This window comes from Atractosteus spatula, chromosome 9 (assembly GCF_055471065.1).
Source record: "Atractosteus spatula isolate fAtrSpa1 chromosome 9, fAtrSpa1.hap1, whole genome shotgun sequence".
NCBI lineage: Eukaryota > Metazoa > Chordata > Actinopteri > Semionotiformes > Lepisosteidae > Atractosteus > Atractosteus spatula.
In genome coordinates, this window is record NC_142714.1 from 17,995,896 (window position 1) to 18,022,197 (window position 26,302).

Below are 26,302 nucleotides of genomic sequence, written 5' to 3' on the forward strand. Positions count from 1 at the left end.
TCTGTCTACTCATTTAGTGTTTTCATTGGTTTAATTTTAGAAATACCCCAACAACTCCAGCTAAAAGAACTTGAAGCAGAACCTCCTAAAGTGAATTAAGAAGAATTATTTAATAATTCAGTCTCTCATTTCCGACTAAAATCCCTGAATAGCCAATTAAAGGAAAAAGAAATTGGCACAGGACCTGTATTGATTATAAACCCCGTATTACTTCTTATTTCCCAGAACAAAAACATTATAAATGCATCCAAAAGAGAGAGCTGAAATCAATTTGCCAGAGTTTAAGAACTTGTCTGGAACAAAAAGCTGAAGAGAAAGTGGTCCCAGAGGATACAGGACTGAGAACCAATGGGCTAGACTGAGGACCGTCTGTCCAGCTCTTCTGCTAGGCACTGTAGCACCACACATTAAGAAAATAAGAGTACAGCAGTGACATACACTCCCTACACGCCTTGGGGCGGAGCGGTGGCTCCGTGGCTAAGGATCTGTGCCGTGGCTGGAAGGTTGCAGGTTCAAATCCCGCAGCCGGCAGAGGAATCCTACTCCGTTGGGCTCCTGAGCAAGGCCCTTAACCCCAACTGCTCCGGGGGCGCCGTACAATGGCAGACCCTGCGCTCTGACCCCTGGCTCTCTCCCTATCTGTGTGTCTGTGTGTCTCATGGAGAGCAAGCTGGGGTATGCGAAAAGATAATTCCTAATGCAAGAAATTGTAAAGGGTTAATAAAGTGGTGTTATTATTATAAACAGAGACCATGCTGACCACCTACAGTAATGTGTGTCTTGTAGACATAGTGCTCTCCTCGCTTCTTAGTGATAAGTAACGTCTTGTCAAAAAGGAAGAGGGTGCGCTCATTCTTGGCTCGGTGAACTCGGAAGGTGCCCTCCAGGACCAGCTCCCCATAAGTGGTTAGGTCAGGGCCTTTCCAGTTGATCAAGAGAGACTGGATCTCCTAGAGAAGGAAATGCAGCAAAGCGTTAGACAGGTGAAATCATAGAGCAATATGAAATATGCATAAATGTATCAGTTGCTGATAACCACATTTATATAGCGCTTGTCATCCCAGAGGATCTCAAAGAGCTTTACATATGGGACAGAACTCACTTCATCCACCACTGAAGCATCACTACTTAGCATCCAGCTGGGTGATGCACACTGACCATTATGAGCCAGCAGCCTCACTACTAATTAGGTAGAGAAAAGAGAAAATGCTTCAAGACAATTGAAATAAAGGGGATAGTGGGCCACAGACAAGAGTAAAATTTAGTCAAACAGTGCTATGTGATCTTTAATGACCCACTAGACAGGAACTTGGTTTTAACGTTTCATTAGAAAGATAACACCCCTTACAGTACAGTATTGCCAGTTGTCATACAGGGACTTTTTGCATACTGGGTTTGGAAAGTCTGGTTCAGAGTGAAGATTGGATCCAGAGTCCAGAGTGGTTCACTGATCCACCTACACCACTTACAGTAGCAACCTCTCTTTTTCTTGGAAACCAAAACTTTTTTCTCTTTAACCTCTCTCTCATACAAATAAAAGAAAACACACAAACTTCCACAACATGACAATTTTCTCTTTTTTTTCGAACTAAACAGTTCTATACCTGTCTTTTTCTTATCCCAGTACTGACCTGGCTCAGTCTTGCTTAGCTAGAGCTACAAGGTGGTAACACTGCTGGCAATTCCTCAATTGTTAATGAGTAAATGAAATTCAATACAGAATTTCAACTGCATGCACCTAGATTTTACTCTTTATGCATGGGTCCCAACAGCCGTTGTTAGAGCAAGAGAAACATTTATTTTTTATCAATAGAGCATACCAAAACAAAACAAAACAGCAGTTTTATAGTTTCTTTTTTATGCTAGATTAAGACAGTGAGTATAAAAAATAATCGAAAAAGAAAAAGTTAAAAACAGTGATCTGTTTTAGTCATGGTTGCCAAGATGTCCTTGATGTCAGTTAATCTGTTTTAGAAACAGATTTAGCTGACGTAATGTATTGAAGTCAGATTTATTTCTTTTGCTGCAATTACTACAAGATAACAGATCTCCATTCTAACAAAATTGGTATTTTTCTCACTGATTTTATTGAATATTAGTAAAAACATACCTTGGTCATATTTTCCATCAACACAAAGCGTTCTCAAACTGGCTAACAATGCAGTTTACACTAGTAACAATAAACCTAAGACATGGTTTAAACTTTTATGGCTTTTTGTTTTCTATGCAATTTAACTGGGAGTACAAGGGTGAGAATGTTTAAAGATGATTGGGTTGCTTGAGCTACTAATGCTGCATTTTATTCAGAAGCATGCGCCACATGGTGGATGACAGCAAAGAATTAACATCACCATGCTTTGAAGACTGAAGCACTGAAAGAAAAGAGGAGCCTTGCAGAGCATCCTGGCCAGTAATTGTAAAAGAAAACAATAAGATATTCTGTCGTCTGCCACAATAAGTTACATTAATGAATTAGCAGACCTGGAAAGAGTTTGCCTTGAAGCATGTAAGAGCACTACAGGAGATGTTAAAAGCTGGCAGAGTGAGTGAAGATCAGTGCCAGGTTGGCGCCAGTTGTGTGCGGGTGTCGATTGCCCACCTGCAGCCTGACTGCATGCTCGTGCTTCCTCTTCATGTCATTGATGTACCAGGCCACACCTGTCATCGTGTAAATTGCCTCCTCCACCACTTCGTAGCCCTCCTCTTCAGGGTCAAAATGCCTCGCAATTTCCTGAAAAGGGAAAAAGGAAAATAAAACAAATACACACTACAGAGGGATAGCAAAATCTCATCTCAAATACTTTTTTTGATGATGATTCTTTTATATTCAAGCTGTTAATGGTTGAGTTGATGCACTTCACTCACAGGGATTGATCATTATAATTTCTAGGTATTTAACAAATGGTGATCTAAACATTCTTACGAAACAAGCAAGGTTGCTGATTTGGGGTCTCATTATGCCTTTACCTAAAGGGCAACTTTATAAAAAAGACCACTTCTCTGATATCTAAGGGCCTTGTAAAAAGTTTATTTTTAAAGCTTTTAAGCATTGTAAAGCTTCAAACGTTTACCTCTCTAATTAGATAATCCATTTAACCTATTTCATCAGATGCTTTTTTGCAGTCGTTACTAAACACGGATAAACAAAATGACGACAAGTTCTGCAAGCAGATCAGGAAACAAAAAACAGTGTGAACAATAAACTGCTTTGTCAAACTTTATGGTGCTTGACATTTACAAGACTGTCCATCTAAACTGGCTTGTTCGAAAACACAGAATCAGAAGATTTATTAAAATTACAGCATCACAGTGCTTAATACTACTAAGATGCTTTCTAAGGTTTATATACACCTAACATAAAAACTTACTATTTTTCTTCCCTTATCATTCCCTTTATAGCTGTATTTTATTTAAACAAATAGATGGATTTTGGATACTGTTCAACTCATTTTAATAAACTGATCATTTATTCATTGAATTCATTCATTCATTGTCGTGAGTGACAACGATACACTCAAGTGACTGACTGCTGCATAAGCAGCAAATCATTAAAAAAAGAGTGGATTTGGCACAGGTGATGAGTCGATTTTGACTTTTCAATGTGAAGCCTGATAAAAAAGTACCAATATGGCCCTGTTAAGAAGAGATCTACGTCTTTTTGACACTGGCATAATAGGGCAAACCTTAGATGGACTTGCCAGCAGTGGAGACAAATCCTGTTTAACAATGAATGAAGATTTTATGTTGACTCTGCTGGACATCGGTGAGTGCTTTCTGGGAATAAACGTCAAGTTGCTACAAAAGTCCACCTGTAGTGATTGATGGTATCCTGATTGCATAGTGCTACATTGATCCAGGTCCTTGGACCTTACTTACTGCCCTTCCTGTGGGCTCATCCTCACATGGCTATTATCCAGCAGGATAAGATGTCTTTATAGTGTGTATTTTGTGCAGACTGCTTTAATTAATGTATACTGCTTTGCACTGCATGTTAAGTGCAAAAATCTGCAATGCAAGTTTTAACATTTAGCAAGAGTTATTCAGAACTCCTATATTGACATGAAAAAAAGATAACTGTAAATCAGAAAAATTGTTGCCAATCATTTTTTAGCAGTTAGTATTGAAAAGCTAGCAGTAGTTAGTGAGTGTGGGGTGCAAGTTCTTTAAAAGGCTCCTCTGTTGGGGTGGGGAGCGGGGGTGGGGTGTTCATTCTCTTGAATTGCACCTAACAAAACACAGATTGCCGTTTCTCCTTCAGAGACCGGATGGTGGGTTTTCTCTTGCCAGATATCCTGCTTTGCATTGGTCTCAGTGGGCTGGGCCTCCGTACCTGCAACAGCAGGTGGTATTTGAGGATTCTCTGGACGGGCTTCAACAGATAGGAGCCCAGCGGGAGGGACCGTTTCAGCGAGGCCTGTCTCTCCCGGAAAAACTTGGCCAGCGTCTTGCTTCTCATGCATTCTGTCAGTGCTGCAACTGAGCTATAAGGAGAGATTGAAGGAGAGCAATAAGAATGATTAATTGGTTTTAGACATGGCTCCACTATGAAATGCACTAAAATGCATCTTATCTGACAGAGCTCCTTACAAATGGTTAGATCTATTCCAAGATGGTATAGATCAAAATTTAAAAAATAAATTTATATAAAGTTTTAACACAACCTTACATATTCATCACTGAATCTCATAACATAAATTTGAACTTACTGGATACTGAGTTTAAAAGGATGTACATGTAATGGAATGGAATAGAAATATGTAAAGTCACTATAGAGGGCATTGTGCTACCACAAATAGCTAATCCACCAGCATTTGGAATTCTGTAGGAAGAATTTAACTTCAAGGAAGGAAGATAACAATCAATTCATGCCTGGTTGATGGAAGTGGAAAATGTGGTATTGGGCATCATTCCAGAATATCCCAAAAATTCTTGATTGGGTTCACATCTGATGACTTATAAGTGCATGACATATGGATAACATTAGTGTTATGCTCATCAGAACATTGGATGAACACATGTGCTCTGTGCATGGAGGCATTGTCATCCTGGAACACCCCATTCTCAGCAGGAAATAAATGCAGCAACATGGAGTGAAAATGATTACTTAGTACCATTAACTAGCAATTAGTATAACCTTCTAATGGAATGAGTGCATGCAAACCATGCCAAGAAAATGTACCCCACAAGATTACAGAACCACCAAAACCCCTGACTTTTGGAAATGAGCACAAAGAGCTGTAGAGTTCATTAGGTTGGTGCCAGACTCAGCACCATCTGAGAACATGGTGACGGATGATTCATCTGACCATCTCACATTTCTTCTTGGTATTCCATTGCCCATGCTCTTTGCACCCCTGAACTCACAAACATGCACTGCTAGGTGTGAAGAGCAGTTTGTGTAGTGCAACCCAACTATAGTATCTTGTTCTGTGGAGTGCTCGGAGGACCATTTCTGATGAACCTGGATGTTCAAGCCCCAGGTTTAAATTTTGAGTCAACTGATTTGCAGTTGCTCACTTAATTTGTTTAGCACTTTAGATGAATACACAGAAATCACAATTCTGGAATATGCATCTCTGCCCACTGTTGCCCTTTGTTGATGATGTCACTACTTTGGTGTTCCATACTAACATCACCTTAGACGATGTGGCTCATAAAACATTAGCAAGTTTAGCTGTCTTGGTCACTGAAGCTCCTGCCCTCTTCACTGTCACGGAGATATTGTCTTGCAGTCATGCTAGCCATAATTATAGGCAAGCAGACCAGTGCAGCTTTTTACACACGCATGTAAGCATGCTGAGAAGTTATTTGCTTTAATAACACGAGTCAACTTGTGTGGAATCCCATGCTTTCAATATTCCTCATTTAACCAGGTTCCTTCAGTTTTCTTTGTCCACTGCCTGTAAATACTAACATCTTAAAAGTGAAAAGCAGTTTTACTGTTTACCTATCTGTAGATGAAATAAATGAACTCAAAATTTGTTTTGGATTGAATTCTTAACATTTCATTTTCAGAAAATGTTCATCAAGACGAATAACTAATTTTCTGGTCTCACCCTTAGAGTAAAAGACACTATCCTGGAAGAGGCTCCCTCAGTGCAAACAGTTTAAAGATTTCTCTATCCTATTTCTTGGCTTAAAGGGATATGAAGGTAACATTGGCTGCCATATAGTGTGATGATTTAGTATGTAGGTGGCTTATCACAGGATAAAATAAATCCCTTTGCAATGTTTGCTCCTCTGATCTAAGCCAAAACAAGGAATCGCAGGCATGCCTGAGACTGACGCACCCTCATGCCAAGTGTTGCTGCTATGAACTGAAACACATCAGTTACATTTAATCACATATACTGTACAGTGTGTGTATTTCAGGGGATTGAAGGAAAATCACAAAACTTAGCACATTTTGATTAAGTTGCTTTGTGTCAAGCTTCTCTTTCCTATCTGCTATATAGTCCTGTGTTCCTGAATTATGATAAAAAGCAGTGTTTTGTAAGAGAACAACACAGGGAAAAAACATTAAGAAATACAGGAAGGGTATTTTACATAAAGTTAATCCTTTTAAAATGCTATCATATTATATAAATTATATTTATAGAGATCAATACAGTGTATCTATGCAACCTATTTCAGCAAAGCTGTATGAAAGTATTTGCATGCACAGTTTTCAGCACTAGGTGGCAGAAGCAGACAGCTGCAAGTTGATTCCATTACTGTACTGTGTATCGTATATCCTGAACACCAGCTTAAGATGAGATAAACAAATACAAAAAAAAAAATCCTTCCATAAATATAAAACTTAAGTGCTTCTCAATACATGTCACGTTTTTTGGACAAGATTACAGTAAAAGTAATTTATCCACTGCAGTTGAAGGAAAATTGCACAACTAGAAACAGGATTATACAGAAAGCATTATGCTGCTTGACTTCCAAAGTTTGGGTCTGTAATGAAATTCATGTTACCTGTAGCAGTTTGGTAATTATAAGGTATGTTGTGGATCACTGTGAATAGACATTCATCTAAGCAATAATCGCACGTGGTACATTCTGGGCATGATGTTGTCTGCTATTATCCTACATGAAAACTCTTCATCAGAATCAAAGGCACAGGATTTACATTCTGAAGCAAAACTGTAGGTCTGTTTTACAGGATTTGCTTACTTGGGGTAGTTTGTGCAGTACTGAGTGTAGATATCAAAGTCGTCACTCTAAAACGAAAGAGGGAAAAAAAAGCATCAATCATTTGTAAAAGCCTGCTTGTCTGATTTTTTGTGCTGAAATTAATTAATTTCTGTTAAAATGCAAATCATAACAACACACTCTGTGCTTGTATAATAATTTTGGAATCAACACAGAGTCGGGGCACCCTTTATTGTAAGATTTTAATTCTGAATCTTATCTTCAGATGACTAGAACAAACATTTTGTAACATAATGACAATAAGGCAGCTGAGCAAAAAGAGTATGAACACAGAAATAAAAAGGATTATTAACAAAAGCAGGGAATTTAGCTAATTTGCATATTCTTTTTGTTGGCTAACCATTTTTGAAGGCTCCCAAAAAGGTAACTTTATCCACAGAAATTCGTCCTGTTTTTAGCGCTAAATGCACCTGATGTTCCCTCTTGTCTAACACAGTGACTTCTGACTCGTGTCACTGGTGAGGCAGTTTGTTAGGCAGACTTTGCCAAAGCATTTAAAAATTCTGAATACTGGCAATGTCTGATGACAAAAAGACAAATTTTCTTGGACCTGTTCGTGCAATGGCATATTTGTGATACTTGGCATTAATCTAGTCATATTTCTTTGAACACTTTCCAGGACAAAAATGTCATTATTGGAACACTGTGACTAAAATTTAATAATTGCGTAAATATTAGCCTTCTTTGTTCATATTATTAGACTGCCTCATGGTGGTTCGGAACTGTACATGAGTACTACAGCATATTTTCTCTGTAATGGGTTACTCATGATGCTCTCAATTACATTGTAGTGTATTAACACAAGTGCATTGATTTCTCTTTCATTTAGTCTTTTAGACAGAGAAATAAAAAAAAACTTTACCTTGTGTACAAAGCACCTTGCAACAGCCACAGGATCATTTTCACACATATCCAAAGACTGTAGGAGTTCACTTAAAAGAGAACGAAGAATTAATGTCACACAGTGTGTTAGAATATGATATGCCCGTGAATCACACAGATCATTATTAAAAAATATAATTGAGCTTCTACAACTCAGATATCAGGACCAACAGCCAGCTCTTAATTAAAAATTTGCACAAACAATGTAAAACAAAAATTCTTGTCACAGCAGGATATTGTTTCTGTATGAGCCTGCACTTGAAACATTAACTCTACAATAAATCTGTCACTAGTATTGTTCTACCCATTTGATATGTTTGCAGTACACATGTTGCTCCTTCCAAATGCACTGTATTCAAACCTTTTCTAGTGGTGTCCCATTTTGTAAAATTACAAAATGAAGCATACATAATTTTAAGCTAAATATTAAATTCAAAAGCTGAATGCTCAAACTGAAGACAGAAAAAACAAAAGAAAAATATGGTATTTGTTAATTGCTTAATAAGACCTGTGAACTCAACATTTGGTGGAAGCACCTTTGGCAACAATTATAGCTATGGGTCTTTTTGGATATGTACAGTATCTACCAACTTTGCACACTGGTTTGGTGAACGTCTGGCCCATTCCTGGAATTGCTTTATGGACAGCAGTTTTCACAGATGCACAATAGGATTAAAGTCAGGAGCTTGGCTGGGCCACTCAAGGACATTCACTTTCGTATTCTCAAGCCATTCCAGTGTGGTTTGGATCACTGTCCTGCTTAATTGTGCCAATGTTAAGTCTGAAGTAGGTTGTCCTATAAGATTTGCAAGTACTTTGCTTTATCTGCATTCCCATTAATCTTAACAGGCTTCACAGTCCCAACTACTTAGAAGTAGAATTATAACACATTGCTGCCACCACCATGCTTGACAGTATTGATGGTGTTGACTACAGTAACTGAGGCATCAGATGAAATGCTTTCTATTTAGACCAAAAGGTTTTCTAATTTTGTCAAATTTGACCATAAAACTTTGTCCCATGTTTTCACTATCAATTTTGTACATTATTGCAAACCCTATATGGGATCAGGTTTTTTTCCCAGTTCCATACAGAATTCCTTTGTGGAGTGACTGGGATATTGTAGACCCATGAACATTTTGTGGAATGACTGAGATAGTTGACCCAAGGACATTTTCTCCCATCTCATCTCACATTTGCTTTGAATGCATGGACTAGGTTGTATATATAACAAGTATTAATCACTACTTGAAAGTTTGATGACAGCAAGCTTTAAAACCAAAAAAAAGTGCAACTGTGCATTTGACTGAATACTTTTTCAAGGCTCTGTATGTATATATGTATATAAAAACAGTGTCCATTACTATGTATTTATTAAACCGAATCATCCACGAAAAGCTATTGTTAACTGGTATTAAATACCTTAGTTGCAAAGATATAATTCAAATGTGTACAAAATGCTTTAAAAGAAAGCTTAGTTGTTTTTATACATATTTACTGTGAGTGTACAGACAAACTGTGGTAGATTCTACTGATGCACAGCAAGGCAAGAGGAAAAGCTAAAGTAATAGGATAATGAAGAGTTATTCATTGTTATTAATTATAATTGTTATTTTCAACAACCATTCTGCATTGTTGCTTCTTTTTATTTTTAAATCTCGTAAATCACAGAATCACGTGATGGAACACAAGGAAAGCACAATTCAGCTAAACCCAGGCATGACATGTCACAGCAATTACTTATTTAAAATAAACCATAACCCATTTTTAAAAATTAAAAGAAAAAAGCTCTCAGAAATCATTGTTAGTTATGAAGTACGGTACAAAATGCTTGAAAACAGAGCTACGAATTTTAAAGTGCAGATTTTGTACTGGCATTGCCACAGATTCCTACCTCATGTGATGGAATATCTATCGTTCAGTATGCAGTGTATGTTGATGAAGCCACATCTGCACAGCCCAGCCAGGAGTCATACTCACAATGCCAAATGGTCAACCACTTGATGAGTGGTATTTGAATGCACTTGTCAAACTAGGAGAGAGACTTTGCCATAAGAGGCCTACTATACACAGTTAGCTTTGTTATATCTCTAGGCAGGATAGGGAAAGGAATTTACAAATAACACTGAATGGGGTCAACTTTTTCAATGTGCTGAGATAAATAAGAGGTAGGGATTATTAGGGCTTGCAAATATTGATTATTATTGTACACATTCTGAAAAGTATTTGGAAAGAAACATTACAAGTATTCTTTCTTTCCATATATAACACACTGAACAGACATGAACACCGTAAAGTAACACAATGAATCATTAAATTAAAAAATGGGTTGAGCGAAAATAATAAATCTCTCTGAAGCTGGATGACTTACAAAGTCACTATTGAACATGCAGGTTTTGGGGGTATTCCTTTGTATTTGTTTCACACTAGCTGAGTATGCAGCCACAGTGAAGAGGTGCATGACTGAGTATATAGTATTTGGCATCTGATTGGATACAGTAAATCTCATTCTGGAGAGTGGAAGTGATTATACTACAGGCAGGGGATAGGGATAGTATTTTTAAAATTAATATACTGGACCACAAATTGCTATAAAACACCTTCTACCTTCATATTGCTTTTGCATAGCAGCAAAATAGCTGGAAGATGTTGTTAAATTTAGAAAGTTGGCTTTAAAAGCTTTAAAATACAAGAAAACATTATCTTTACAAACACTAAAATGAGTGTTATGGGCATGTAAAAAGAGGCTTTCATGTTCTCCTGTTCAGAGCTGCAAAATTCTTTCAAGAGTGGTGCTCCATTTTAGAGCTATGTTGAGCCATTTTCTTCAGCTTTTGTAAGAAGATAATATAATGCTCTCATTAACCAATCTGCTGCCACCTTACATTACTAAGATGACTTTAAAGAACTAACCAGTACCACAAAAAGGTTATAATCTTATAGGAATAACTAAAATGCTCATTTAATGTTCATATAGATCCCTGTCATTAATAAACTATTATCACACACACATTTTTCCAGTTGTGATTATCTGTGTTTCTATTTTTTGTTTTTGTTTATTTTATTTCATTATTGACAGTGAAACAAAAAACATCATTAAAATTACAAAATAAAATTGAAAATGTGCTGGTAACAAAATGAAAGATTAAAATAAGTGACGTCTTTCTAAAAAAGCCCATCTAATAACTTTTAATGAGCAAGCGGTTGCAATTTTAATTTTGACTTTGCCTTTGAGACAGTCTTTTGTAGTTCTTCGGCTCCATACAAAGACACTGGTTTGTTTGTTTTAGGCTGGTCCAACTGTACCCAAACCTCCAAAACGGTAACCTCAAATAGAATACATATGGAGAGGGCAGTTGTAAAATGGTACTTCTAGTTAAAACCATAAAGAGAAGAAAATCCACAAAAGCACAGCAAAGGAACAAACTGCAAACTGGCATCAAATACACACTATATATCAGCATGCACAGCTGGAGCTGAATCAAGGTCAAACCATTCCCTTACTTACCATCTCAAACCAAAACAAAGAAATGCTTCCTTTAGGGTAGAAATAAAAATGGAGGATGAAAACAACAACAAAAAACGTCAATAGACTAAATAAACAGGAAATAACATTCCTGGCCTCTGTCTCATGGGCAAACTGAAGCACTAACACAGTATATACACGGTGTACACAGAAGGCTGGACTCCTTCTGCCCTAGTGTTGGTATGAACGTTCATGAAATGGTGATGTTTCATGTCACAGATATCAATACTACAAAAAGTATGGCATGTGGAAATGGAAATGGTTTTCTAAAGAGAGGAAAATGTCTAATACAGTGCTAACTCCACTAAAGGCAAAAAGATGAGTGTAACTAAAACACAAACAGCAGAAAATGTAATTTAATGCCTGACTTGACCTTCTCTGGCACTACAGTTGCCAGTTTAGAGTATAGTTCATGTCAATTTTCTGTTGTTTAATGTGCTACTAATTGCATGGTAGGTATGCAATGGAAGGGATATTCAACTTTAGTGCTTGAGTGCCAGGCTCATGCAAGTCTTAAAGGTACCTTTCAATTAGCAACTGATTAAGACCTGGAACATAGCTGAATTTACTTCTTATTCATGTAATTAGTTCAATTTAAGCTCATTAGGATCTGAGCTGAAGTCCCGAAACCAATGCAGCCTTGAAGACCAGGGTTGACTATCCCTGCTTAAAGTAATTCTCTGCTATTGTCTCTGCTATAAATGTCATTGTGAATATTGCCACCGTAATAAAAAATATCTCTGAACACTTTATAGAGTTATTGCCAGGAAGCGTAAAAGGAAGCTAAATTCGTGTTGTGCAAACCAGCATACTGTATGAAGCATTAAGAAGCTGCCACGTGTAACGTTTATGTGTCCTATTACACTTCCTTCATTTCATCTTTTAAAAATACAGTATGTGCAGCAGCTGCAATTTTTTGTATTATATTCCTAGGGCTCTCAGTAGCCTCAGATATTGTACTTTTAAGCAACAACATAAACTGAGAAAAAAAGACAGAAACCAACAATCTGTTTCTACCCAAAGGTTCTGAAAGGTTTAGGACAAAGGTTCTGACTTTGCTTTGTTCCTGAGCTGATTCGATAGAGGTACTAGATCACACTTATAAATGGAGCTAAAAACTAAGGCATGAACGCAATGCCAGGGAGGTAATTGTTGCCTGTGATTTACATGGCCATTTTGTGGCTCAAGATTTTTTTTATTGCTTTCAGATCATGTGCAGATGAAAGATGAACACATTTAAATTTTATTGCTAAGGAAAGGACTTATTTTTAACAAACAGCTTTGTTTTAATTTGCTCCAGTAACTGTAAAAATTGTCTTGGCGAGGAATGTAACCACATTATTTATTTTTTAAGAAACCACTCTGGCACCGATTTGCCGTACCCCGGTGACATGGCTGTGCAGTAAATACACAAACCTTGGCTAGGGATCTAACAGGGCTAAAGTGAAGAATGCATGGCCATCTACTCAGGCTGCCTATTCTTTTACTCTTACCTTGGACAAAGCAAAGAAAAAATGCTTTTATAATACATAACAGTACTTTATTCTGCAAGATGTATCCAAGATATTCTGCAAGAAGAAAAAATCATCCTGGGTAAATGAGGGACATCCAGTAATTTATAGCTACACGAGCATTTCTATGAATGACTCGTAAGCATGGTGGGATGCCCTTTGCTTAACTCTTGCCTGAGCCACACCTGTGTGGAACCCCTTTGGTTTCCCTCTTTTACCCTTGGTTTTGAATAATTAATCAACTACTGTACCTCTACATAGCCCTTTACACAGTGCTTTGAACGAATGTTTCTTCATAGATTTTGTCTCACAAATGTCCTGTTAATATGGTCACAGACAGCTCATGAATTTTTAGCACTTGACATACGGAAAATGTGAACTGAGTCATCTATGAATTCAAAGCATTGTCATCTAGAGGCAACACAAACCAAGCAATGTCATTTAAGGACATGATCTGTAAGAATTTCATGTTTAAGTGACACTTTAAATCAAAATGAAAAGAGTAAAACAATATTAATTCAAAGAGTAGTAAGTCTCACTCCACAAAACAAAACAAAATTACAAACAAAACAATTGATTAGGATTTGTATTATCCTTTCCACCTTCCACTGGGTAAAATCCATTTAAGCTTACTATCTTGGTTACAAATTCAGAAGTTCTAAGCACTTAACTGCAGCCTCCCGTGAATGGGCAAAGCGACCATTTTAAAGTAAAATCCATTTTTTAGTCTTCAAAGCACGAAAAGACAGGCAACCAACTATGACAACTGTGATGGATAATATCTTCGACTAGATCCAGATTTGAACACTGAATTAAGAAACCATGAAAAGGGGGAAAATAATGTGAACCAGTTTTATTCAGCTGCAACACCATGAAATTGCACCTACCTGTTGAATTCATAGATGTCCTCAATGTTTCCAAACAGGGCACAGACTTGCTCAGGTCGGATTGGCAGGTCACTTGTATCAATAATGTGGGCCAGGTAATCCTGAACAAAATAAAAACAAATAGTTATGGTCATATCTGCATTAATCATGCAGAATATACCAAGGGCCTTTTTTTTTTAAGAGGGTTATAAATAAGCTATACAGTATGTTTATTTGCATTTTGAGAACTTGCCTATCAAAATTTAAAAGATATGATGATTCAATCTGTAAATATAAAATTTAAATATGTGAACACTTGACAAGGCACAACCATGCCTCATAATTTAGAATCTATCATAATGGCAGAGATATACTGTGTCATCTAGAGTTTCTGGGAAAAAATGAACCAGCTTACTGAAAGCAGCACCACAGAGCAGAAGAGGCACGGTCATAAACCAGAAAAGCTTAGCTTTCAACTGCTAAATGTAAACCTTTAATACTGTACTTTTTCTTTTATAATGCTGCAAGCTATACTTTTCTTAAAGGCTCTATTGAATCAAGTCCAATATCTCCATTTCATTGGCATAAAAAATCAGGAAGGAATCAGTGAAGAAAAGAATCTGAAATAGCTTTGCTCAGGAAAGCACTATGCCATTAACTGACATCATGACTCACTTGTTCTGCAACTTTTGTTCCTCTGTTACTCTGTCTAAATACACAATATTATATGTGCTCACATGTATGTTTGGGGGAAAAAATGGGTGGATGGTGTTTTTAAAGTGAGAGGGCAAAATTTTCTAATGTTGATCATGGTAACAGTTTTTGGGATAATTCTCTAGGTCTTAGGCTGTAGAAAGGCTACTAATAAGAACATGGGCTGCTTTTAAGAGACAAACAAGTAGCATCAGACATGGTATTCTATAGTCCAGTGCTGCTAAACTGCTGTTCCCCACCAACTCCATCACCCAGGAATCCTATTATATAATCAAAACGGAAAACGTTAATAGCTTGCTGAAGGATTAACTAAAAGTAAAATGTGGATACACACAGATGGGAACATTTCCTATACTATCTGAACAGAAACTGTAACCTAAGGCAGGTTTCACTTAATGTACATGATGTAGGCAAGATCCATTTTCTAACTGCATTATCCAGTACATGGTATAGGGGTGGCTGTTGCCTACCCAGCAAGCATCGGGCGCAAGGCAGGATACACCCTGGATGGGATGCCAGTCCATCACAGGGCATACAACAACACACCCATGGCAAGATTTATATTTTAAGTATTTCAATGGTATCGTGTTTTGATAATTTGAAAAGGATGGCAGCTATTCTAACAGTGTCCAGTACACAGGAAAGTAATCCCAGCATGGTGTTGTGACTGCTGTTACACCACAGTGAGAAATGGACTTATACAATGAAAGTTAAGCATTTCAAATGAAGCTACATATACTGTAGAGACACATCCGACTACCGATCTTCATATTCTTCTTTTTTGGGGATAACAAGTAAGAATAACAGTAAAAACACAACAGTGATATATTTACTGGTAAATCAAATTGATGTGACTGATACGGGGCATTATTCCACATGTTGAAGTAAGGCAAAGTATGGTATGATATTATCTTTACTTACAATGGTTAATAAATGTGATCTAGCTGTTCTTAATAGAAGACTCTATAGATAATATCTCAACTGAAGTCAGTGTATGCCACTTGTGGAGGTAGCTATTTTTCTGCCAAAAAATGATTTTTTATTTCCTAAAGAATGGAGATCAGCTTGTGTTAACTGTCCTCTCAGAGTAAAACCAGGTGAAGATGGCAGTAATACACAGATCGGTAATGCATCTTGTATATACACATAAACCCCATCTTTAAGTGGTGTGTTATTGTAATTTAACATCTAAGGAATAAAACCTTCAGAAAACACCATTCCTTAAGGACCAGGAGAAAAATAATTACAAAACAATTTCCTTTTAATAATGCTCTTTTTGACAGCATCATTGGAGTAGGCTGCTGAAGCAATTCATTTATCACTGAAAACAGATTTCTCTTTCACTATTTCTGAACTGCCTCCTGGCACCTAGTCTGTTTTAGTAATTCTTCTACAGGAGCTCCAGCTCTGCACACTGCACAGGCAGAGCCCCCCTGGGGTCTTTATTGAAATCTCTGGTAATGGCAAGGTTGGAATGCAGCCTGGGGCTCTTTCTATAGATTGTCTTTAACATGTGGATTTTTCTACACAACAGACCAGAAACATAACGGTCTGCACAAAACAGGGAGACACTGAGCTTTCGCTTTCAGCAACTACCAGAAGCTCTGCAGGCAGGCTGAATCTGCTCAGGCAGAATAAGCTTACACACATACTGTATATACTGACTGAGACACAGACATATACTGTACTTAGTCACATGCCCAAGATCATCTTCCTTCATCATTTGCACTCTGTTTGACCAAACACAGTACAAGAAGGAACAGTAAAATGGATTATTTTGGTGTAAATTAACATTATCCTAACAGCTGTTATACTTGGACAACCTCTCCATCAGTGATACTGCAGAGCCACAAACCATACGAAGGTTACTGCTCAACACTGAAAGTCTTTCCGTTTACGGGATTTAACTGGCATACAAGGAACAAATTGCCAATCAACTGTTGGAACATAGTAATTATAGTGGCTCAAACATAATATTTGTCAAACTGAGATTAGAGGTTGTTTAGTTCACTCATGGATTTAAAAAAAAGATTAACGGCAACTAAAAATATTCCACCATACTACCTTCTAATCCCCTTTTTTTTTTGCAACACAATCTGTCAGGCCTTTGCCACTTTTCAAGACTAATTAAAACTAAAACATGCACACTAGCTGAACCCAATGATGTTTGAATGCTTCAATATAGTTGAATTTACCATTTACCCGAGAAGACCATAGTAGTGATGATTCCGGCTTTGAAGTTAGACCATGAGACAGAAACGTATTTCAATTCCAACTAAAATATGTAGGGTAATAGTAAATCATTTTTCCCATGCAATCAACTAGCACACAAAAGTGCTGTGCTAGAAACAAAAGTGTCAGTTTCACCTCAGTGCATATACAAAATGAAAATAAACCATGAGGCACCGTGCCAGCAGATAGTTTATATAATTTCTGTTTAAATTTAAATGAAGCATGAAATATCACAAAATTCAATAGATGTGCAAGTGTCCAACTTTTCCCAAACATCTGTGTTACAGTATGAATGTGCCACTGGAGAATGCAGCAGATGAGAACCGTCATCAGAATGATTTTGTGGTCTTGGACTTCAGCCCAGTCTGATGGACGTCAGCGAGTAGTGGTACAGACGTGCAGAGTGATGCATTAACTGCTGTGTACAACAGATCAATCAATGGGGATGATCAATTGCAATGGTCTGACCAGGGCTAATTGCAGGTCTAATCGCTACAGCATCGCCCTCTGGGGAATGCCTTTTCATACAAAAAAATGACTTCAAATAAGATGATGAAAATATAAAGTCCTCACTCATCCATCTTTTCAAACAAAGTTCATTTTAACTCTTTCCCCCAAGCAAGCAATTGGTTACAAAAAGCACTGTGGCTACATAGAAAAAGTGTCAGTTTCATCTCACTGCCTGTACAAAATGAAAATAAATCTGAAAGCACTATGCCAACTGCTGCTTTATACAATCTGTTTAAATTTACACAAAGCATGAAATATCTTACAGAATTTAATAGCTGTGCAAGTGTCCAGCCTTTCCTAAACATCTGTGTTACAACAAGAATGTGCCACTGGAGAATGTGGGACATGAAAACAGTCAGAAGAACAATTTACTGTACTCATCTTTTTTTGGTGGGGGGTCAGAGGAAGTTGAATCAAAGTTAGAAAGGAAAGGCATGCAGAAAATGACCTCTTTTGCTGACGCTTTAATTCAGGTAGATCTGTCATTTACTTTTTTCAGGACAGCTGTTTAAACCAAACCTGAAATATAATCCAAGCTGGGCAGCCCACACAGCTGTGCTTAAGGCTGTAGGAAGACGTCTTTCCAAGATCAGAGGTAGTACCTTCTGGATGAATGGAGTAATTGTAATGAAGAGATGGCAGGGCATGTTTCATTTGTAGTAACAGTCCCCTCTTGTAGAAAATTATGGCTTCTATTTTCTAGTTATAGTGTTAAAAAATGGCAGAGCATTTGAAACATGGCAGGAACAACAACAAAAAAACCAATGCCTTTTCTCAGCTAAAAGTACACTGTAAATTAAATTTTATGTTTAATCTGATAACTAGTTACTCCTGTGAAATATTTTCACATTTATGTTTCACATTTAAGGCTCACACAAATCTTAGCTTTTTTGCAACTATCACAAGGGAAGAAAAACATCCACATACGTCATCTTGGTTTTGTGCTCTTCAGCACGTAATATTATAAATACATGCAACAAACCAGCACACCACCTAATACTGACTATCCCTTTGGGTCCCTATCCCTTGGAGTCAAGGATAAATTAACACTAATCCACAAGCCATGAAAAGCTAAGAAAAAACAGGAAAAAACATTTTAAAAAGAAAAGAGTTTTAAAGTAAAAAAACATTTGAGCATTGAATATACAAAAATATATTGAGTACCAAAAGAAACACTATACATGCATTTTTTAAAGGAAATTTGTGACTAACTGTGATACACTGGAGTGACCTCTTAGCATAAGCACTAAACCACAACATTTTTGAGTGTGTTGATTACACTGTGGGTAAGATGATTTGTTGATTGTCTAACCTAAAAATTCACAGCAACCCTCCATATCAAAAGATCATGTTTCTGAGGGGTCTCTGTAAACTTTGTACATACTGTTTCTGTTGAAGTGGAAGTATTTAATAAGGTGGACATACCGCACTGGTTTGAACTGGAATGGAAGAATGCTGGACACAAGGGCTACTATGTAATTCTTTGCCGTGTTATAAACTGTAGGAACACGTGCTACAAAACTAAATAATCAATTGTGTTAAAAGAACTTATCTTTGGAAGAGGAAGATGTGCTCAATTCTGAAATGATGCCAATCTAATAAGCAAAAGGAAGAGTGATCGATCACAGAAAAATATTTAAGGAATGTTCTAATTGAATCACCTTGAGAAAAATACACGGAGAATTTTCCCATGCGCATGAAATAAAAACTTCTTTTAACTTCTGAGATGGACTCCTGTCTTTTAAGGGGAAGCAGGAAAATTTCTCCAGTAATGTCATCATTATGTTGGGGCAGTACCTCAGGTAGACTACCCAGCAGTGGTGCTAAGTCCTCTTTAGATTACAGCCCCTGCGCCCACAATCGGGCTTTGGGACTTCACTTCCTATGTGCTCATTTGAGCGTGACAACATTCCAACAGGACAATGTGCATCTTCTTGCTGCTTGTGTAACAATGACTTTCTTGGAAAGTGATAACATGACAGTTATTCTGTGGATGTATGCCTTATTCACCAGACTTGAGTCCCATTAACTATTATATGTGGGGTGAGCTGGGATAACGTGAGACCAGTAAACTGGCACAGGCTTAGCCAGGCTTCACAAGAGAGTGAGATGGGACAGAATCCCACAAGATCAGGATCTTCACCCTAGCCAGTGACTCTCATAGTAGACACTCTATTATCCAGCCCTCTTCATGTCACATGTTAATCAGCTTAAATGTGTTTACCCACGTCATGTCATGTTCAATAATGGGAACCTGCTACAAAAATATTTTTGTTTTCTTCCTGATGACTTTGTGAATGTATTGCAATGTTATGTTTTTTATATTCAGTACATTTTAATTCAATCTCAACATTAAGTCAGGTAAGGACAAGATGTTATTTTTGGCTGAAACGGCCAAAAAGCTTCAAACATTCTTTCTCTGGGTGTAGAGTATGGAAAGCAGGAAAAATCTGTGAATGACCACCAATATAGTCTCATAACTTAGCTCCAGTTACATCCTGTCAGTCTGCTAGAGGTTTCAGCACCTAAATGATTTCAATGTATTACTCAGCCCTGAGGAAAATGAAAGGAAGAGAGTGCATTCCAAGACTGTTTAACCTGTTCATATGTTAAAGTCATTACTGTACATATGTTTCTACATAAGCTGCCTGAAACACAACAAGTTAAGATAGACTAATACATATCCAGAGCAACCCTTGTAGGTTCTGTGTTGAAATTCAACACAGAAGAACTTAATTACAAGTGAATGCAGAAAATGAAGCAGTATTTTCAATTGGTAAAGGCAGCTGGAATCAAACATATTAAAAGTTTTTGTACCATAAAAACACAAATGGGGTGATGCATATACAGTATGTAACAGAACTGTCAATACAACATCAACAACAACTGTCAATATTGTGGTGAACTGACTTTTTTACTTCCCATAAGGAGAAAAGCTGTGTATTAAGATAAAAAGGAAGGTTGTTTCACTATACCGAAAGAGAAAAAAGTGTAAAGCAATGGCTGGATTCAATGAAGTGCCAACGACGGGGTAAGTCCACTTATGAGGCACTGTTCTGTAATTCTGATTGATTCAGTCCCTTTGTATGTCAGGTCCTGAAGACCAGAAACACCAGCCAACCACAAAATCTAGCAATCAACTACAGCAGCACAGTTGTACAGTTGTAGGAGTAGACAGGCTCCAGAAGAAGCAATGAAAAAACATGAGAAAAAAAAATCTTCTCTTCACCATGACCGCTTGTCTTGTAATGAGGAACTGTTCAAACACTTATCCATGTCCCCAGTCTCAGGAAGAGAGAGTTTGGCCTCAAAATAGCTTTTGTTTTCCTCTGTTGGCTTGAAAATCCTGTATATGTACAGTAGCTCATGTTTACAAAGTGTGTTGGTGCAAAAATACAAACCAGTACATCTGCCAAAAGCTATTAATTCAAAAACAATAAACCCAGATAACATAACAGCATGCACTGCACACTGTCTGCAAAACATTAAACAGCTCAATATTCTCTGTTAAATACTATTTTAGCCATGTTCTAGCATCCATAAAACATGCTGCTGACGCAACAGAGCACACCAAAGTTCAGCATGAACTACAGATCAACATCTGCTGGAGCTGCTATTTCTACTGCAACATGTGTTTAGCATTTCTTCTATAATGACCAAGGAGCTTAAAACTATTATATAGTCTGCTCTATCTTAAATACTTATCACGCAGAACAATAGGATTTGTGTTACTTACATTTTTTTACACCTTTTGTAAGGTTAAACATACTAAAGAAAATTCTATGTACTGGAAGAAAAAGGCTGACTTTCCAGTTTTTATTATTTCCAAGAATAACGCTGTGGCGTTAGTGTAAGCGTTGGTGTAAGCTGTGGCATTAGTGTAAGATTCCACAAGGATCTCCTTGTCCTTGTGAAATCTTTTCTGAGAAATAATCCTTTTTCTGAGGAAAAGAACATTACAAAACTCCCAGCAGGTGCCCTATGATCAACAGATAAGTGATGGCAATAAACAATGAAGATTTTTTTTCTTTGTGAAAATTCCAAACTCCTTTGAGAGTTCAAGATCCTATGTATATATCAAATGACAGAGCAGCCTTCAAAAGTGAAATGAGGTTAGAGTTAAATAACATCTGACTTGTCCACAGGTTTTATGAAAAAGCATTGAAAATCAATCTTGATCTTTCTCTGAAATATTTGCTCTCTCTAGAAGCTGATTCTCTTCAAAATATTTAACACAATAATCTTTGGACTAGAGCTTTTTAAACCAATAGTGCTTAGTCTGTGCTTTTAATCAAAAGACTAATAATCTGTTACAATTTTATGGTACTCTGTGGCATAGTTGAGGGCTGAAAACTGCCCTCTTTGTTGAGAAAAAAAACCCTGAAAATACTAACAAAATCTTAAATATTCCCCAGAAAGGAAAGATGATCATTAATAAAAAGGACAAATAACTGTGAAAACAGTAACAAAAAAAGACTGGATTGTTCTAAGTCTATTTTTAATTTTCTCCTCCAATGACTTGGTTGTACAGGATGATTTTCATACTCAAAGTGTTCAGCTGTACTACAGTATACGTTTTGAAAACCATCTGGAGTGTCTGTTCCTGTGATATCTTGGTTCTGTGTGGGCAGGGGTTTTATAAGCTTGCTTTTTACTGTAACACTAATTTCAAGCCTGAGGACTGGAGGCCTTTATGATTTTCATTTTGAGAGTCATGCCAGAGGCACCTACCAGAATATCAGACCAAACAACAAACCACATGTAAAAGTAGACACCTTATTGGCCAATCACCACTGCAGTAAACAAATGTTTCATGGCCATCAGGTCTTTGCTACCCTGCTGAAAAAGATAAACAAAACCTGCACTGAAATAATAAACAGGACACATAAACAAAAGAACAGTCTGTGTGGGAAAAGAACAACAACAACAACAACAAAACAGATACTGTACCTTGTTTAGCTGTATCTGAAAGGAAATTTTATTATTCTGCATGTATTTGAAAGAAGTAGAATTTAAAGCTATGGCTGTATATTTTTTTCCAGAGGCAGAATGAACAAATTAGGGTCAAACGACCCCTTATGCACAGTATGAGGCAAATACTCCAAACACTATTATACAGGTGTCATGCTTTTACTTATTTTCATATTTTGTGGTATTGTACTTTAAGGACATTTTACTTAAGCCATTTGGGTGTCAATTTGTGTTTAGTTGATTTCCAATTAGATGAAAATTATTTTCCATACCTTGATATGATTATTACATGCATTCATGCTTGACAAATTTTGATATGCCAACTTCATTTTCAATGGAGCTCAATACAGTCATGACATTCCTCAAAGCATTCCTTACCAATTCAAAGTCATACATTATATTTTCTACAAGAATGAACTCTTTAGATGCTAAATTCTATAGAAAACCTCCCCAGTTTAAAAGTACATAAACTACACACTACTATATTTAAAGTATGTAAAATTGAAGGAGTAACACATTTTACTCCAAATCCGAGAGCATGACAGAAGAATAATAACATTTAAAACAGACTAAAATTAATGATTGGCCTAAATGCAGCAGTGTGATAATTAACCTAATATTTCCAAAATGGAAACAAGCTGCAGTGCCATTTTTGCATCAGTCAATAAATCATAATACTTTTTTTTTTCCTTGTAATGCTTCTCAAGCATTTATTGATACAGCCATGATGGTGGCATTTTTCCATCTGGACTTATGTCTTAGTATGGGGACTGGGGACACTGTGCTATAGGATGTTCTGTCCTTAAGATGAGATGTTCAAAGTTCATTACTCCTCGATCATTTACAGCTCTTATTGCACTTCAAAAAAGTAGGTACACCATCCCTGGGTGTCAAAAAAACAGCTCAAAATTCTGCTGTCATCCTAAATGATATCAACTGCTTCATATATTTTAGAGGACCCACTTCATTCACCACTGGCCACCATAAGGTGCCAAAAGTCCCACTCCACAGCACATCAGGGGAGAAGTGAGACATTTATTGAATTTTCACTTCTCATTGAATTCAACAGGAATTTGAAGGAGACCAGTTTGTATAAACCCTGAAAGGAATTTCACATGGACACCCGGAATAACAGCATTACCATGGTGTCTTAAATGATCGAGTAGCCTCATCTTCCTACAGCATAATGCGCATTGCTACCATACTGGGAGTTGGTGAGGTCTCCCATCCCAGTACAGATCAGCCCAGCTTTGCTGAGCTTCCAAGATGTGATGAGATCAGACTACAAGGTGACAATGGCCGCTACCAACAGGTCTTTCCAAAATGTGCCTTTTAGTATTGTATACTGTGCAGTGTCCATATATTGCTACTTAAATTATTCAGACTTCAAAAATAATTAGTCGTCAAAATTTTAAACATCTTTTTAAGGCAATGAAAATGCTCAATGTTAAAATGTTAAAAACATGGAGACCTACTGTAGTAGTACTTTATTATTTTATTTTGGAGGGCAGGTATTAGGAAATTTTCATAATTCCCTATTGGCATCATGGTGATGTATCAGTAACCTAAGAAATGCATTTCAACGTCTGTGTCAGCTCTGCCTTATTTACTGTACACCATAACTATTTCATGTTTAGTGCTCTCAGCAACAACAATCACTTGTCACCAGAGAATACATAGGAAAATTGACAGATCTGTACTAGCAACATTAAAAAATTCAATTCATAATGCATTCAATCTCACATTCCCTGAAGCTACTTTCCAGACCTCCTCATACTTTCCATCTGCTTTTGTAACAAGTCCATTTTATGTTTTGAATGATGGGCTACAGGGGTAAGTTTAAAATTTAATAACGGTGTACTGAGTGCTGGAGGACCTATTTCTACTAACCCTCCTATCCAGCTCTGGAGCTACTGTGGCCTGTAAGAAGAAACCTTCTTCCTTTTGCCAGTAGACCTTGAAAATGAAAGCTCAACCACACACTTCACTACCAAGTCTGAAGCTCCTGAGCACGCTGCTCTGTTATTACAGGTGTGCCATATGTCTCTGACGAATTAGCAGAGTACCAAGGTGTTGCCAAGAGAGACTGTGTAATTTCAGAGACATTGGCAGGCTACAATTCTCAGGAGAGGTATTCCTGTTTTGCCAGGAATTAAATGAAAATTTCCCAGCCATACTGTACTGTACATGTGTTGAAACAAAAACCTCCTTAAACTGTGAAAATAGAAAAAACTAAAAAGGTCTGGTAAGATTTTTTTATGCTCCCATACACACTTTAAATTTGTTTGAAACTGGGAGTCCCCAACCCTAGCTGTCAAGGTTCAGAAAACAGTGTTGTTTTTTTATTAACACCTGTCTAATTACAGTAAGTCCTAGATTAATCAATTCACCACTTTGCAAGTGATGACTATTTACTGAAAAATGCATAGAAAACCTGTTGGATTCCAGACTTTGAAGATTAAAGCTGGGAACCCCTGCTTTAAATGTTACTCCTTGACCTGAAAAATGATGCTAAACTCTGTATGGAAGGTCTATTGTGCACAATTATTCATCCTGATACTTATTGCCAAGAAAGGGCCTCTGAGTTCCGGAATGATTATAAACTGTATGTATCAGTATATTCTGTCACCTTGAAATGTGAATGAAATACCAGCTTTGTTTTCCAAAGATGAATTTTCTACAATGTTAAAGGCAAGCCAACAACTTTGTGTACACAGTTACACTAGAGTACCTTGACTGACACCTGAGGAATAAATTACCAGGTGAGTGGTAATTTGAATTCAACCACAAAACGCACAGAGCCAAACCTTCAACTCACTTCATAGAGTGTGATAAAAATTTGGAGACTTTGGTTTGGAAAATGGGCAGTAAATCATAAGTCAGTTATGGAAAACTGGAGATTTCACGATAGAGTGCTAAACTGATGGATCACTTTCAAAAGAACATGTTTGGGTGCAATTTTGATTTTAAAATTATTTTAAGCTATACGAAACAGATATCCAATCTACGCCAAGCACAGTTAAGGACACCACAAAAAGACCAAAACTACTTCTGCACTGAACAGAGATCTTCAATTTGTGTCTTTTGGTTGCTGGTGGTTGTAGAAATCTGATAAAAAGTATGTACAATACTTCAGGTCATACAAGACACACACCACTGAATCATTGCTGAGCAGCACTACTAAAGGTACCTGTGACCCTTTGTCTATGTTATGTTTTGCAACTGAAATTTAAAAGCAGACAAAACAAAATGGCAGCACACAAGCACCAAAATGGTGATGCAGGTTGTGTAAGTTTAAAATGTAATGTAAGTTTAAAAAAAAAAATACAGGCATATTAGGCAAGCAATATAAAGTAGTCAATTTGTTAACTGACCCAAAGCTCACTGCACAGAGCTTTTTAATGGAGTTATTTTAGGAACAGGAAAACAATGCTTAAAGAGTTTAATAGACCTTGCTCCAATTTCCAAATGTATTCCTGTTTTAAAATAAAAACTTTTTGTTTTTGTCATGAAGGTTATAATTCATGTATTTAGTATACTTTCCCATTTTGCATCCTATGTGTGCTTGCTCAAAGAAGTAACCTGTTGTGCTAACAAAAATACAGATGCACACAAAAAACGTTCTATCCCTCCTATTCTGATCTGATCTCACATTTAAATGGATTAGAATCCACAGTGCCATGGATGGATGTCTCTCTAGAAGCTAGTTGGTATCAGCTCTGAAAAGCAGAACCACACCAGCTTTGTTGGACAGCTGTGTTCCACTGAGCTGCCTTGTTATCATTATTGTATTAGCCATAAATCTTGGATTGATCATATCCAGACACATCTGCCAAACAGCACTTATGAGATAAAACACCTGGTTTTAGAGGAAAAGGGTGGCAAAGACT

General features: G+C 37.1%; 1 protein-coding gene across 8 annotated transcripts in view; it reads right to left on the reverse strand.

Annotated features, from left to right (window-relative positions):
- Positions 1 to 26,302, reverse strand: part of LOC148828333 (pleckstrin homology domain-containing family G member 3) — a 103,271-nt gene that overhangs the window by 17,189 nt on the left and 59,780 nt on the right. For all 8 annotated transcript variants that reach the window (XM_088925099.1, XM_088925102.1, XM_088925097.1 and 5 more), the window contains 6 exons: positions 14,007 to 14,107; positions 8,063 to 8,132; positions 7,162 to 7,208; positions 4,331 to 4,481; positions 2,600 to 2,731; positions 768 to 950 (listed from right to left, as the gene is read on the reverse strand). In XM_088925099.1, coding sequence (XP_088781225.1) covers positions 768 to 950; positions 2,600 to 2,731; positions 4,331 to 4,481; positions 7,162 to 7,208; positions 8,063 to 8,132; positions 14,007 to 14,107 — 684 coding nt within the window. The remainder of the gene's footprint in view (positions 1 to 767; positions 951 to 2,599; positions 2,732 to 4,330; positions 4,482 to 7,161; positions 7,209 to 8,062; positions 8,133 to 14,006; positions 14,108 to 26,302) is intronic.